Source organism: Anarhichas minor, unplaced genomic scaffold (genome assembly GCF_050575085.1).
Source record: "Anarhichas minor isolate MPS153535 unplaced genomic scaffold, ASM5057508v1 ptg000010l, whole genome shotgun sequence".
NCBI lineage: Eukaryota > Metazoa > Chordata > Actinopteri > Perciformes > Anarhichadidae > Anarhichas > Anarhichas minor.
Window position 1 is genome coordinate 10,887,100 of NW_027466456.1, and position 11,226 is coordinate 10,898,325.

At 40.7% G+C, this 11,226-nt stretch overlaps 1 protein-coding gene across 1 annotated transcript; it reads left to right on the forward strand.

The window, feature by feature from the left end:
• The first annotated feature begins 211 nt into the window (after positions 1-211).
• On the forward strand, positions 212-8,921 carry LOC142946680 (uncharacterized). Its single transcript, XM_076088138.1, has 9 exons — positions 212-551; positions 1,177-1,329; positions 1,542-1,647; positions 1,786-1,909; positions 2,494-4,959; positions 5,264-5,432; positions 5,978-6,140; positions 6,236-6,368; positions 7,141-8,921. Exons 1-9 carry the CDS (start codon positions 487-489, stop codon positions 7,305-7,307), a joined length of 3,546 nt encoding a protein of 1,181 aa, XP_075944253.1. The 5' UTR covers positions 212-486; the 3' UTR covers positions 7,308-8,921.
• Positions 8,922-11,226: the final 2,305 nt, after the last annotated feature.

Consider the following 11,226-nt stretch of genomic DNA (forward strand, 5'->3'; position numbering starts at 1 on the left):
GTCATCTTAAATTTTGATTCAAACTTTAAGTAGAAGGAGGTGATAAGCAGTCATACAGGAACTGGCTCTGATAAGTAGATAAAACGTGAAATGAAAGCATTGTCCAATCAGAGAAAGCAAAGGGCGGGACCTCCGCCTGCTGCCAGAAAGGAGGAGGAGTTTGTGTGCTTGGAGGGAATTTCAACGAAAATAGTCGTCTTTTCCTCGAGAGCTAAGATTACTTGGATAAACAACCGGTCAAAACAACAGCGGTACATCTCTTACACAACTAAGGATACAACACAACGACAGTTGGCTAACTGCACATGCAAACGTAATTTAATGAGTGCAGTTGAATATGTTTCTGCAAGTCCTCAGTCGTAGCATTCTTAGCTCGCCTCGATGAAAGGTTATCCGTAGCTTGCTGCATGGGCTCTCAACGATGGGCTAATTCGGAATATGCAGATACTCGACCGTAGACATTTAACACTGGGATAAACGTTGGTCATGGATCGAAAGAAGAGGAGGCTCGAAGGTCAACTGTGTAAAGCTGTGAAGGATGGAGAACCGAGGTGACGTTCAGCTCCCTCTCTCTTTGTTTTGTCTAGACATGCCTTTTGTTGATGCGACGCGACAGATCGTACACGCATTTATTTGCGTAGCGAGCCGTCTTACACGATCTTAACGTAACCCTAGTTATGCTCCTGATACAACAGTGGTAGCAAATTGAGTGTTTCATGAATGAAACACGTTTTTTCAGTCCTTGCTTAAATATAATCACTTCCTTAGTACGTGTTTGGGGTCTGTGAAGTCCTCAAAACCACGTAACTTGAACTGAAACGTGTTTCCTGTTTTTGCATTTTGTTTAAATATGCATTAGCATTAAGGGTCTGCTCGTGACCACGGTTTCCTTTTAAACGGTGCAGTTTGTGTTTGATAATGTCCACATGTACTTTCAGGTTGTTGCCCTTTTGCACTGTAACGTTAACACGTCTCACTCATGCACTAGCCTGAAGACTGCTCTAAAGATATAGTGTATCATATGTTGTACACATAAAGCCAGCAACCTGAGGTAAACTAACATTGACTTAATCCAGACTGCAACATTAAGCAGGATAGCATGCCCCCTTTTTCAATACAACGAAGCTGTATTCCACAATGCATGCCAGATTGTAACAGATGTCTCTTCGTTGGCAGATCTGTGCTGCTGCTTCTTTCACAAGGTGCATGCCCCCACCTGGTGGGCAGTAAAGGGGTGGCTGCGATACATTTGGCTGCTGGCAAAGAGACTGAGAAGAACACGCGCTGTTTGAAAATGTTGCTGCAATATGGAGCGGACCCCAATATCAGGTGTGGTTATAAATAGTGACAAGAGAAAGCACCATGTCACCTTGTGAGATCATTTTCCTGTGTAACTACAGAACCCATTTATCTTCCACAGACTTTTTGCATCACTTAAAACCTGCAGCAACTTTCCATTAAAACATAAAATATTGTCACAAGCCACTATTAAAAAATCTTTGAGCATAATGTAAAGTTGTGATTTCTTGTACTTCTCCCAGGTCATCAGAAGGCCTGACTCCTCTTCACATTGCTGCACTGTGGGGATGTTATCAAAATCTGAAGCTGCTCTTGATGAATGGAGGGAACCCAAACATTAAACATAACGTAAGCTTTGTTTTTAGCGTTATTAATCATTTTCCATAAATGCTGCCACACCTGCGCTGTAACAAGGTATCTCATTATAATGGCTTTAAATGTTTGCTTCAGTTTGGTTTACACCTGTTCTCTCCTCAATTTATTTAGGAAGGGGATACACCAGGGCAGCTTGCAGAGCAACAGGAGAATCGAAAATGTGCCCAGCTCCTTCAGGAGTACCAGTTTAGCTCGGTGGACACGGAGGAAGACGAGTCACCTCAATTCCAATACTGTAAGAAAGTCTCTTTGAGGCCTTTGTTTTATTAGGGCTTACTTAAAGCACTTCGTCTGAAACGCACCACTTGAATTGCAAAGTCAATTTTTCCAACTTGTGTTATTTCATAAACGTGAAGAAAACGATACACATCCAGTAGTGTTATGAACAGAGATATTATAGGAATAGTATTTTGCAGTAATATGTATTCAGCCGGTCAAGTGTTTAACGTCGGCTTCAAGCGGATTGTCATAACATAGTAACGCTACAATAATTACAGTGATTGCGCAACAATCTCAAGTGTTTACTTCCCAAATCCCTTGGAATTTAAAGACACACACACACACACGCACACACATACATATATATAGATATATAGTCAATACTTGTCATCAGTTCCTAATTTACTCCAAAATTTGCCACTAGCACTCATTATTTTCCAGTCAAATAAACAAATGTATACATGGCTATCTGCCAAACTTTCCTCCAGTTTCTAAAGAGGAGTTGCAGCAAAACAGTTTCAAGAATTTGGCTGGCTGGTAGTAACATTTTACCTTTTGTAAGAAACCGTGTTAATTTAGGTTTCTTTATTTTCTCCACAGCTGTGTATTCAGACCAAACGGACACGTCCAGCTATCCTGAATCAGACAGCAGCTTCAGTTCCCACTCTTCTATGATAAGTGACTTTGGTGAAGCCCCATTGAGCAGCACAAGGCGCTCATCATTTTTCAACCTATCTAACATTAACGGAAGGCCAGATTGCAGAGGAATGTCATATAACGGGCTTTCTGACATGGACACTAAGAGGCATAACAGCCAGTACTGGAACAATGCCGCCTCACATTGTGCATCTGAAGGTCCCTCCATACTATCGAGCACTCGCATGTCTGCAGTGGGACCTGCAGCTGCGATGCCCGATCGTAAGGAGCAGGATTTGTTTACTGACGACGGCGTGTTCAGATCAAAAGCAAGTGAACATGCGGCTGCAACTGATTGCAGAATCTCCCCCTCTAGAAGAGACACTCTCCCATCATTTCACTTGCGGCGAGCGAGTCGCAAGAGCGTGAGCTTCAGAGATGTCGACGAATATTTCCCTGTTTTTAGTCCTGAATCTCCCACACAGCCGCCCGGTGTTGATGGCAGCCCGTGCACCAGCGACTTACCTTTTGACATGTCCGAGTACTCTGACTTCCTGGATTCAGAACGCATGGCCACCGTTTTACACAAGCAGGGCATCGACGTCACATCGCCAGATCACGTTTATGTTTTTTGCAGGGAGAGCAGTGAAAGCACAGAGGAGGACATGGAGAAAACGGTCGTCAGTCACTGTGCTTTGACAGAGAGTGATGATGAACAGGAGGGTGAATGTGTGAAAGAGGCTCAGGGGAATATACCAGAACAGCCAGTCCTTTCCCATGTTGACGTGAGCAGCAGTGGGTCTGATAGTAGTCATTACAGTAGCTGTGAGAGCGACCATTACACCAGTACACTGGATGCTTCTGTACACCCCAGACATCTTTTACTAAAGGGGGGTTCTCTTGCGGCTGAATCCAACGAAAAGATTCCGATTTCAACAGGCTCTGATTCTAAATTTGCAAGGCAAGACTTGAATCTACCACCTGTTCAAACAGAACCCCAGATGGATTCAAAACCTGAAACTAAAGTGCATGTACAAGGTATGCGTGATCAACTGGTGTTGTCTGAAGCACACCCAAACAATGACTTGTTTGAACCTTGTAGTAGGCCTGTTCTTGACACATCAAGTGAGTGTGGCGTTGGTCAGCCGGTGGCAGACACCCCGTTGAATGATGCAGCCGAGGCGCTACAGGAAAACGTCGACCTTGCAGTCACACTAAGTCCTTTTGTAACAGGCAGGACTCGCTCGAGGTTGAGTCGCTGCTCACTGAGAACGAGCAGACCCTCTGAGAGCCTCCACATCACGTCTTCTTTGTTTGAAGTGACCCTCCCCACACCGGTCCGAACACGCCGCCAGACGCCCAGAACTCAGAGCCGTGCAGACCTTTACAGTTCACCACATGCACATTGTTATACGCCGTACTATTCGCGGAAGGACACGGTAGGAGGAGGCAAGTTTTCTGCTGATTGCACGGACACACAGTCCAGCACCCTCGGAGCTGGTTCAAGTGTTAGCGATAGCCAAGCTGACACGCTCATCCTCTCCAACAGCGTAACGGACTCTGCCTCTCAATCGCAGACTTTGTCCGACACAGTCATACTGGAGGAAAACCAGGACTCTTCAATGGATGCTTATGAAAGAAACCTTGCAGAGGTGATACTGGCCATGCAAGGCCATGATCTTGCTGAAGGCAGGGATGTACTGACCGATGATCTGACAAGTACAGATGAGGCAACAACAAAGAATCACGTAAATGATGCTCCCGGTGAGGACAAATTAGATAGCCTAAAAAAAGAAGATGTCTGGATCACTGAGGACTGCAGCTCATCTTCATCCAGCTCCACCTATTTTTCCCCACGGAGGTCCAGGGAAGATTCCGACCTCCCTTGCACTCCAGGCACCGGATGCACCCCCAGGTACAGCATGAGCCGACTGTCGAGCTGCCGCAGGCCTCAGCACCTGGCTAACCTGTCTTACACCCCCGGAGGGCGTCCGCTCATTCAGGACCCGGACGAACCGGTGGAGTACCTCTACACCGATTCGGAACAGGGCCACAAGCTGATCGAGACCCACGTCCCGCCTACAGCAAACACCTCGCTCAGCTCCAGCATGAGTACTAGTAGCGGCGGCGAGGAGACCGTCCTTTATGACTGGCGCTCCATGCAGAGTGACACGGTCGACGGAGGAAAGGAGAACCAGACGCCCCAGATGGTGCCACAGAAGGAGGAAAATGCCGAGGACAGGCTGTTGGCAGAGACAAAAGGGATGACGGACAAGGAGCTGAGATTGAGGCTGCTAGAGCTGGGGGAGAGCCCGGGCCCTATCGGCCGCCGTACCAGGCCCGTTTACATGCGGCGGCTGTGTCGCCTGTTGCAGGAGTCAAACTCCCAATCGCCACATCCCCAGAGGCAGTTAGACCAGCCACAAACGGGTAAGGCTTGTGCTCGTCTTTTAAAGTCCTTGATTACTACTTACCTAACCTGTGCTATGACTAGGTAATGATCGTGTTAGATTGTGAGCAGTTTTGGGGCTGAGATGGGAAGTGTGTGAGGAGATAAATGGATTAAAAAATGTTTTTGAATTATATATTCAGAATTATGTTTCTATTTAAATGTTTGTCCTGTGAAAAACGTATTTCTTAATGAGCTATACTGATACACTTATTATCATTTAGCTTATCAACCGTGTCACTGACACAAGTCATTTTCTTATGTTCTATTATTTCATTTCTGTAGATTTAGGTTATAGTCCAGAATTGTGTCGGGCCCTGCGGACCTTCGAGCTGCCTGATTGCAAGGCTGACGAGCAAGCTTTGTGCCAGCAGTTTGACCAACCGGATCAAAACAGGAAGTGGAGGGAGGGCATCATCAAGTCCAGTTTCAACTACCTGCTGCTCGACCCGAGGTCTGCTGGCTCTTGATTTGTGTCTTTCTTCTCTGAGGATAGATATTTAGCATGAAGTGATGAGATGAAGCCATTCTTATTTTGCATGGAAATCATTTCTACAACCCAGTGCTTGTAATCAGAACACGAGGCTCTCTTGTGTATGAAAAGCAATTTACATTTTTTTTTGTCCCATAATCAGAGAAAGTACCTAGCTTTGTCCGTTGTCATTTATCATAAATGTCACTGGGATGTTTAAAAAAAAAAAAGCTGAAAAATCAGGCAAAACATTTGCCAAATCGTCAACAGTTCCTCAGTTGTGAGAGCAGTATAAACTCATCTCCATTTATGTGTTCAGGCTACATTATCATATCACTTTTCATAAGGTAAACAGAGCTAACACTACACTTTAAGCAATGTTTAATTCCCAGTGTATCTTTAGGAATGGCTTGTTTCCTCATTTATGTTTTAACCACCACTTCTCTTTAACACAGATAAACACTTTTCACCCTCAAAGTATAATAAAATGGATCTCTTTTTTTTTTTTTTTTTTTTTGCTCTGCCAGAGTGACGAAAAACCTCCCGTTCCGCAGTCACACCATGACTCCACAGGAGTGTTTCCAGACATTTATCCACGCTATATTTTATGTGGGCAAAGGGAAACGCTCCCGGCCCTACAGCCACCTGTATGAGGCTTTAGAGTACTTCAAAGGAGACAAGACTTCCAAGGTGAGGCAGCACACACTGATCAGTCTTGATCAGATTTAAATGAATTAAATAAATACAATATGTCTATAAAATACTGTCCCTTCTCTGTTTGACAGAAATTGTGCACCAAAGTGCAGCATATCCTTCAGGTGTGGAATGCCGAGCAGGGCGTCATCTCTCTGCATTGTTTCCAGAATGTCATTCCAGTGGAGGCTTTCACAAGAGAGGCCTGCATGGTGGAGGCCATCGGTGAGTACAACAAGGGATGAAACTCATCACCAATTATCTCTGTTAAGTAGCAAACAGCCATGTAATCTAATGGAAAATTCCTGTTTCAATACTTTCTCCATCTGCTTTGTATCAGGGTCCTAAATCACCCCGTCAATGCCTTTTTTAATGAGAATTTTCAGCCAAATCCATGAAACAAGAATATATAAACTAATTTTTTTTTAAACTCCCTTGACCGCTTGTGTTATTGATATTTTGTAATTAGGAAAAGAAGCTAGATTTGTTGTGTGCAGTTGCCAAAAATGAGGTCAATGGGATTAATTTGATAAATTAACTATTTAATAACCTGTCAACTGTGTTTCTAAAATGCTAATGGCTATATGTTACACGTTCTGCCTTGTTTTCTTTTTGAAAAGTTGCTTATAATCTCACTATACTGTAATTTTCCCAATTTTTTAGAAATCAAACATATGCAATCGTACCTTCCGTACAACAACCACAACCTTGGTTTAATTGGGTTTTATCTTACAGCATCTTTAATAGACGCAGATAGTCGTTTTGCTGTACCCCATTTTTATCAGTGTATGATTTGTTTTTGAAATTGTCAACACCAAAATCAGCACCAAAATACATAAACCCTTGCATGTATGACTTAATAAATGAAATAGAAGAAAACATTCTGTAAAAATGAAAGCGGGATTTAAGGAAAATCTAAAAAAGAACACAAATAAAACCACTAACTCTGACATGGTGCGGCATGTCAATAACCTTTTTGATTCTTCAATTGTCCCAGGATTGAAGATGCTCACCAATCAGAAGCGAGGGGATTTTTATGGCGTGGTGTCCAACTGGCAGGTGAAGAAGAAACGGGACCTCGGCGTCCACCTGCTCTACCGGGCCATGCAGATCTTTCTGGCCGAGGGTGAGAGACAGCTCAGACCGGCAGACATCAGACAGTAGTGACTCCCACTGGAGGGGGGTATGAACAGCAGCAAAAATGCCAACGCACAAAGGAGGTCATACCACTAGTTCAGGGTTACAAAGTAATTCTTCTTTGTTGCACTAGGTGGGGTTTACAAAATCCAGCTCTCTGGAGCTGTTACCCGCAGTGTAATTGTCTTTCTGCTATAAATGAACTGTGTAAATTACTCAGGGATTAAGATCATCTTTCCTCTTTTCCATTTTAAAGTAAGTCCATTTTTTTTATAACGTGTTTAATATAATATCAAAACTGCCTGATTTCTTTGGAGATGGATTTCTTCATTACATTGCTTTTAATCATCTGCCCAGATGTGACACGATATATTGATTCCTCAAAAAAACTTAAGGGTGGAATAATATGGCAAAATATATGGATTGATGAACATGAACACAATCAAAATTGGTAGACTGCAGGTCTTTCAGAAGTCACAGCAAATAAGCATGATAAAGTTAGTTCCCAAAAGCATTCTTCCCAGACGGACACTTGGTTCTCTGTGGCACTAAAGACGGATTCAAATTGTTCCACAACACATTCAAAGGCCTTTCAGTATCATCAAATCAGCTTGTGTCACAAAAAAAGATAAACAAGCTGGGAGAGTGTTATTTAGAAAGTAAGCAGAGGCTGGTAACTGGTTCTTAGTACTATAGGTTTGTGTATAGTTTTAGAAACTTAATGTGTAAAATGTGATATTTGCTTACATGGCTGGCTTTCCATTTCTTTTGTTGTGCTATTTTCTTTTATTGTTAAAAGCCAATGATATGATAGTGTCTAACAGTGATAGTTGTCTGTGTGTATACATTTCTTTTAGATGTGTCATTACAATGAGCTCTGTAGAACCGCATGGTTAAGTTTGTCGGTAGTACAGCAGCACTTAGCATGTTAAGATGGGTAGACTGCCCAAGTTGATAGCAGAACTAGTTTGTGTTAGTCACACATCATTGGGTTACAGACGTTATTTGATGACATAATCTATATCAGGTTGTTACTTAGTTAAATCAATGCCAAATAGAAGTTTTCTGAAAAATTGTCTCCCCATCTCATGTCATGGTCTACCAATTTATGTTCATGGTCAGCGGGCTTCAAAATCATTTATCATCTCCCCAGGGTAATGCACTTCATCAATTATCTGGAGGCTGCACATATTCTGTATTTCACACAAAATGCATCAATATTAACTGTTCAAAACATAATTTTGTGTTTTAGAAATATCGTTTTTTACATCCTTATCCCCAGCTTAAAGAAAATCAAAGCATGAAATCAGCGAGTAAAACACCTGATCTGTGGCATTTACTTTTAATTATGAAATGAATTGCATTGACTTTTATTTGAATCTATGATAAATAAACTATAAAGGCATTAATAGTACAATGATTAGGTGTGCACACACTTTTTTCCAGTTGTTATAGTTCTAAAAAAATAAAGGTGCCTCATTGTGAGCCATGTTTGGTATATATATGTATCATTCATGTGTACATCATTTATGCATACATGTTATGGAGTGCTCTCTTTTCATTACGATCATTAACTGCTGTACTTCCTTGACCCGTTTTTTTTGATTTATGTAAATCTAGTAAAAAGAAAAATACATATTATGACATAAATGTGAACTGGTTGAATCTTTTTTTCCTTTTCATCTCTTGTTCTCGGGTCTCCCTCTAGTGGACAAAAGAAGTCATGTGTTTGTCATTCAGTCTAGAATTGTTCCTTTCGTGCAGTAACTGGTCTTCATCCACTATGATTTATTTATTGTGTGTTAGGTGTAAATATGACATTTCTATAAGAAGTTACATAATCCCTACAGACAAAAATGTATAGGACCACTTGCACTATATTACACAGTTCATTCATCAAACATTTCATTTTGTTATTGAAGCAAAAAATAGATTATTTGACAATTACCTCTCATCTCGTGAGGCAAGCCTTGAAGCCGTTGAAATCAGGGAGTAATACATAACATGTATTTACACCATTTCAAGTACAGCCTCACACTCGACCATTGAACAGGTGACTTCTTAAGACCCTGAGGGATCAGGGTTTCGGACTTTAAGAAGGGACATTGGGATTTGGCCCTCGTGTTGAGATGCAGTATTTTTCTGGGCTGTCGTGAAATGATTTTGTAACTATGCGCCATGTCCTCTAAAATCTAATCTGAAATTTGACAAATTGTCTCATGAATGCGATTTTGAAGGGCTTTAATTTTGAAATGCTACATCAGAATGTCCTGACACATTTGTTTTATGGCATACTTTAATGTGACTTTTTAAGAAAGTGGATACTATGACTTAAAAAAAGAAATGAATACATAATAATTAAATCACATATGCTATACTATTAGATGTTCATGACATTTGTGTGACATACATTTTTATGGTATACGAGACTGATATTTCTATGCCTTTATATGTACTACAAAGGGATATTTTATGGCATACTATACCGTTACATATTATGACACTTTTAGTGACATACTATACTATTATAGAAATACTTTTTTTCATGACACACTATACTTTGACATTTTGGCATACTAAAGTTTATAGTAGTAGTGATATTTGTGTGACAAACTATTCTATGGTATTTCTATATGTATTAATACATACATATACATATTTGATGGCATACTCTACTATGTCATTTTTTATGACATACTATAATTTTTGATGGCATACTATTATTTATTATAATTAAAAATATTTTTTTTATTACCTTTATGCACACATTTTCTCCTTCATTCTTTGTGTACGTTTCTTAATCAATGTGATGGCCTGAACCAACATTCCATCATATATTAGTGGGTAAAAGTAACGTTCTTCCAAGGTGTCTGTGTGAAATGTCCGCCTATGAAAACTTTAGATATAAAAGTTTTTAGAATATTTATAAAAGATGCATATTTTGACATTCATATTGCTTCAAGGCTTTTATCAAGTAGGTCAAGATTTTAGCTGGTTCCCCTCGCATGCAGCCAATTTCACCACCAATCATTGTGTTCATACACTCAGAGACGGCATAGCTTTGTGTCTTTGAGATTATACAGATCACACTTAAAAGAAAACATGTAGGCCATACCTCAAAATGATGCTGTAGGTTATTACCCAAACACCTGAATAGTCTTGCCAACTGTCCCTAATGGATTTAAGGTTGGAGTAAGCAAACGTTAGCCTACTATCGTCCAAAATAAGCTCGTAGCACTCTGGTCCAAAAAGAAAAAAAACTATTCATTCATCACATTACCTGTCTTTTTCCCATTTTTCCACCTCTTCTCTTCTTCTTTTTCGTTGCTGGGCCCGAGAGGGCTTTGGTCTTTTTGACATGATGATACACTATTAAAAGTGTAAAAACAGTCCAATTGGCCTATATGCCACGGGCCGGCTCTGACATCTCCAACCAAACCAAAGAAGAACGATGTAAAAAAGGACTCACCACATTATTGAAGACTGAACTAGTGACTTTATTTGATCAAATACAACAATACAAATCACATTAAATAAACAGCTGATGGTAAAATGACTTACCATTTGATAGTGTTTAAAGCATCTGTTCAACCAAACTGATTATTACTAGTATATTTAGATGAAACCTGAGGGGTTTAGCTGATAGTGTTATCTTGAACAATAGTTTGATGCGATTATGACTTTTAATGACTCAATCTTTTTTTCTCCAAAAAGGCCACCCATCATTTTAGAAAGCATCTATTCATATATAACATATTTTTGCTGTGTATTTGTTTGGTAATCATTACAGAAACTACATCTTTTATCAGACCTTAGATGCTTTAAAGGTAACTTTCTTTGAACTATCCCTTGCATCTATATTCTTCTTTCTCCTCTTCTGCAGCCAGACTCGAGCCCCTACATCTCAGCAAGGGTGATTGAAATGCAATCTGAACTGCTTGTCGAT

What these genes read in the sequence shown, in the direction of transcription:
- LOC142946680 (XM_076088138.1), top strand. Translation starts at nt 487, where the DNA reads ATGGATCGAAAGAAGAGGAGGCTCGAAGGTCAACTGTGTAAAGCTGTG. An exon ending in TACCTGCTGCTCGACCCGAG is followed by an intron (nt 5,433 to 5,977) that starts GTCTGCTGGCTC and finishes TTGCTCTGCCAG; the next exon opens with AGTGACGAAAAACCTCCCGT. An exon ending in CTGCATGGTGGAGGCCATCG is followed by an intron (nt 6,369 to 7,140) that starts GTGAGTACAACA and finishes CAATTGTCCCAG; the next exon opens with GATTGAAGATGCTCACCAAT.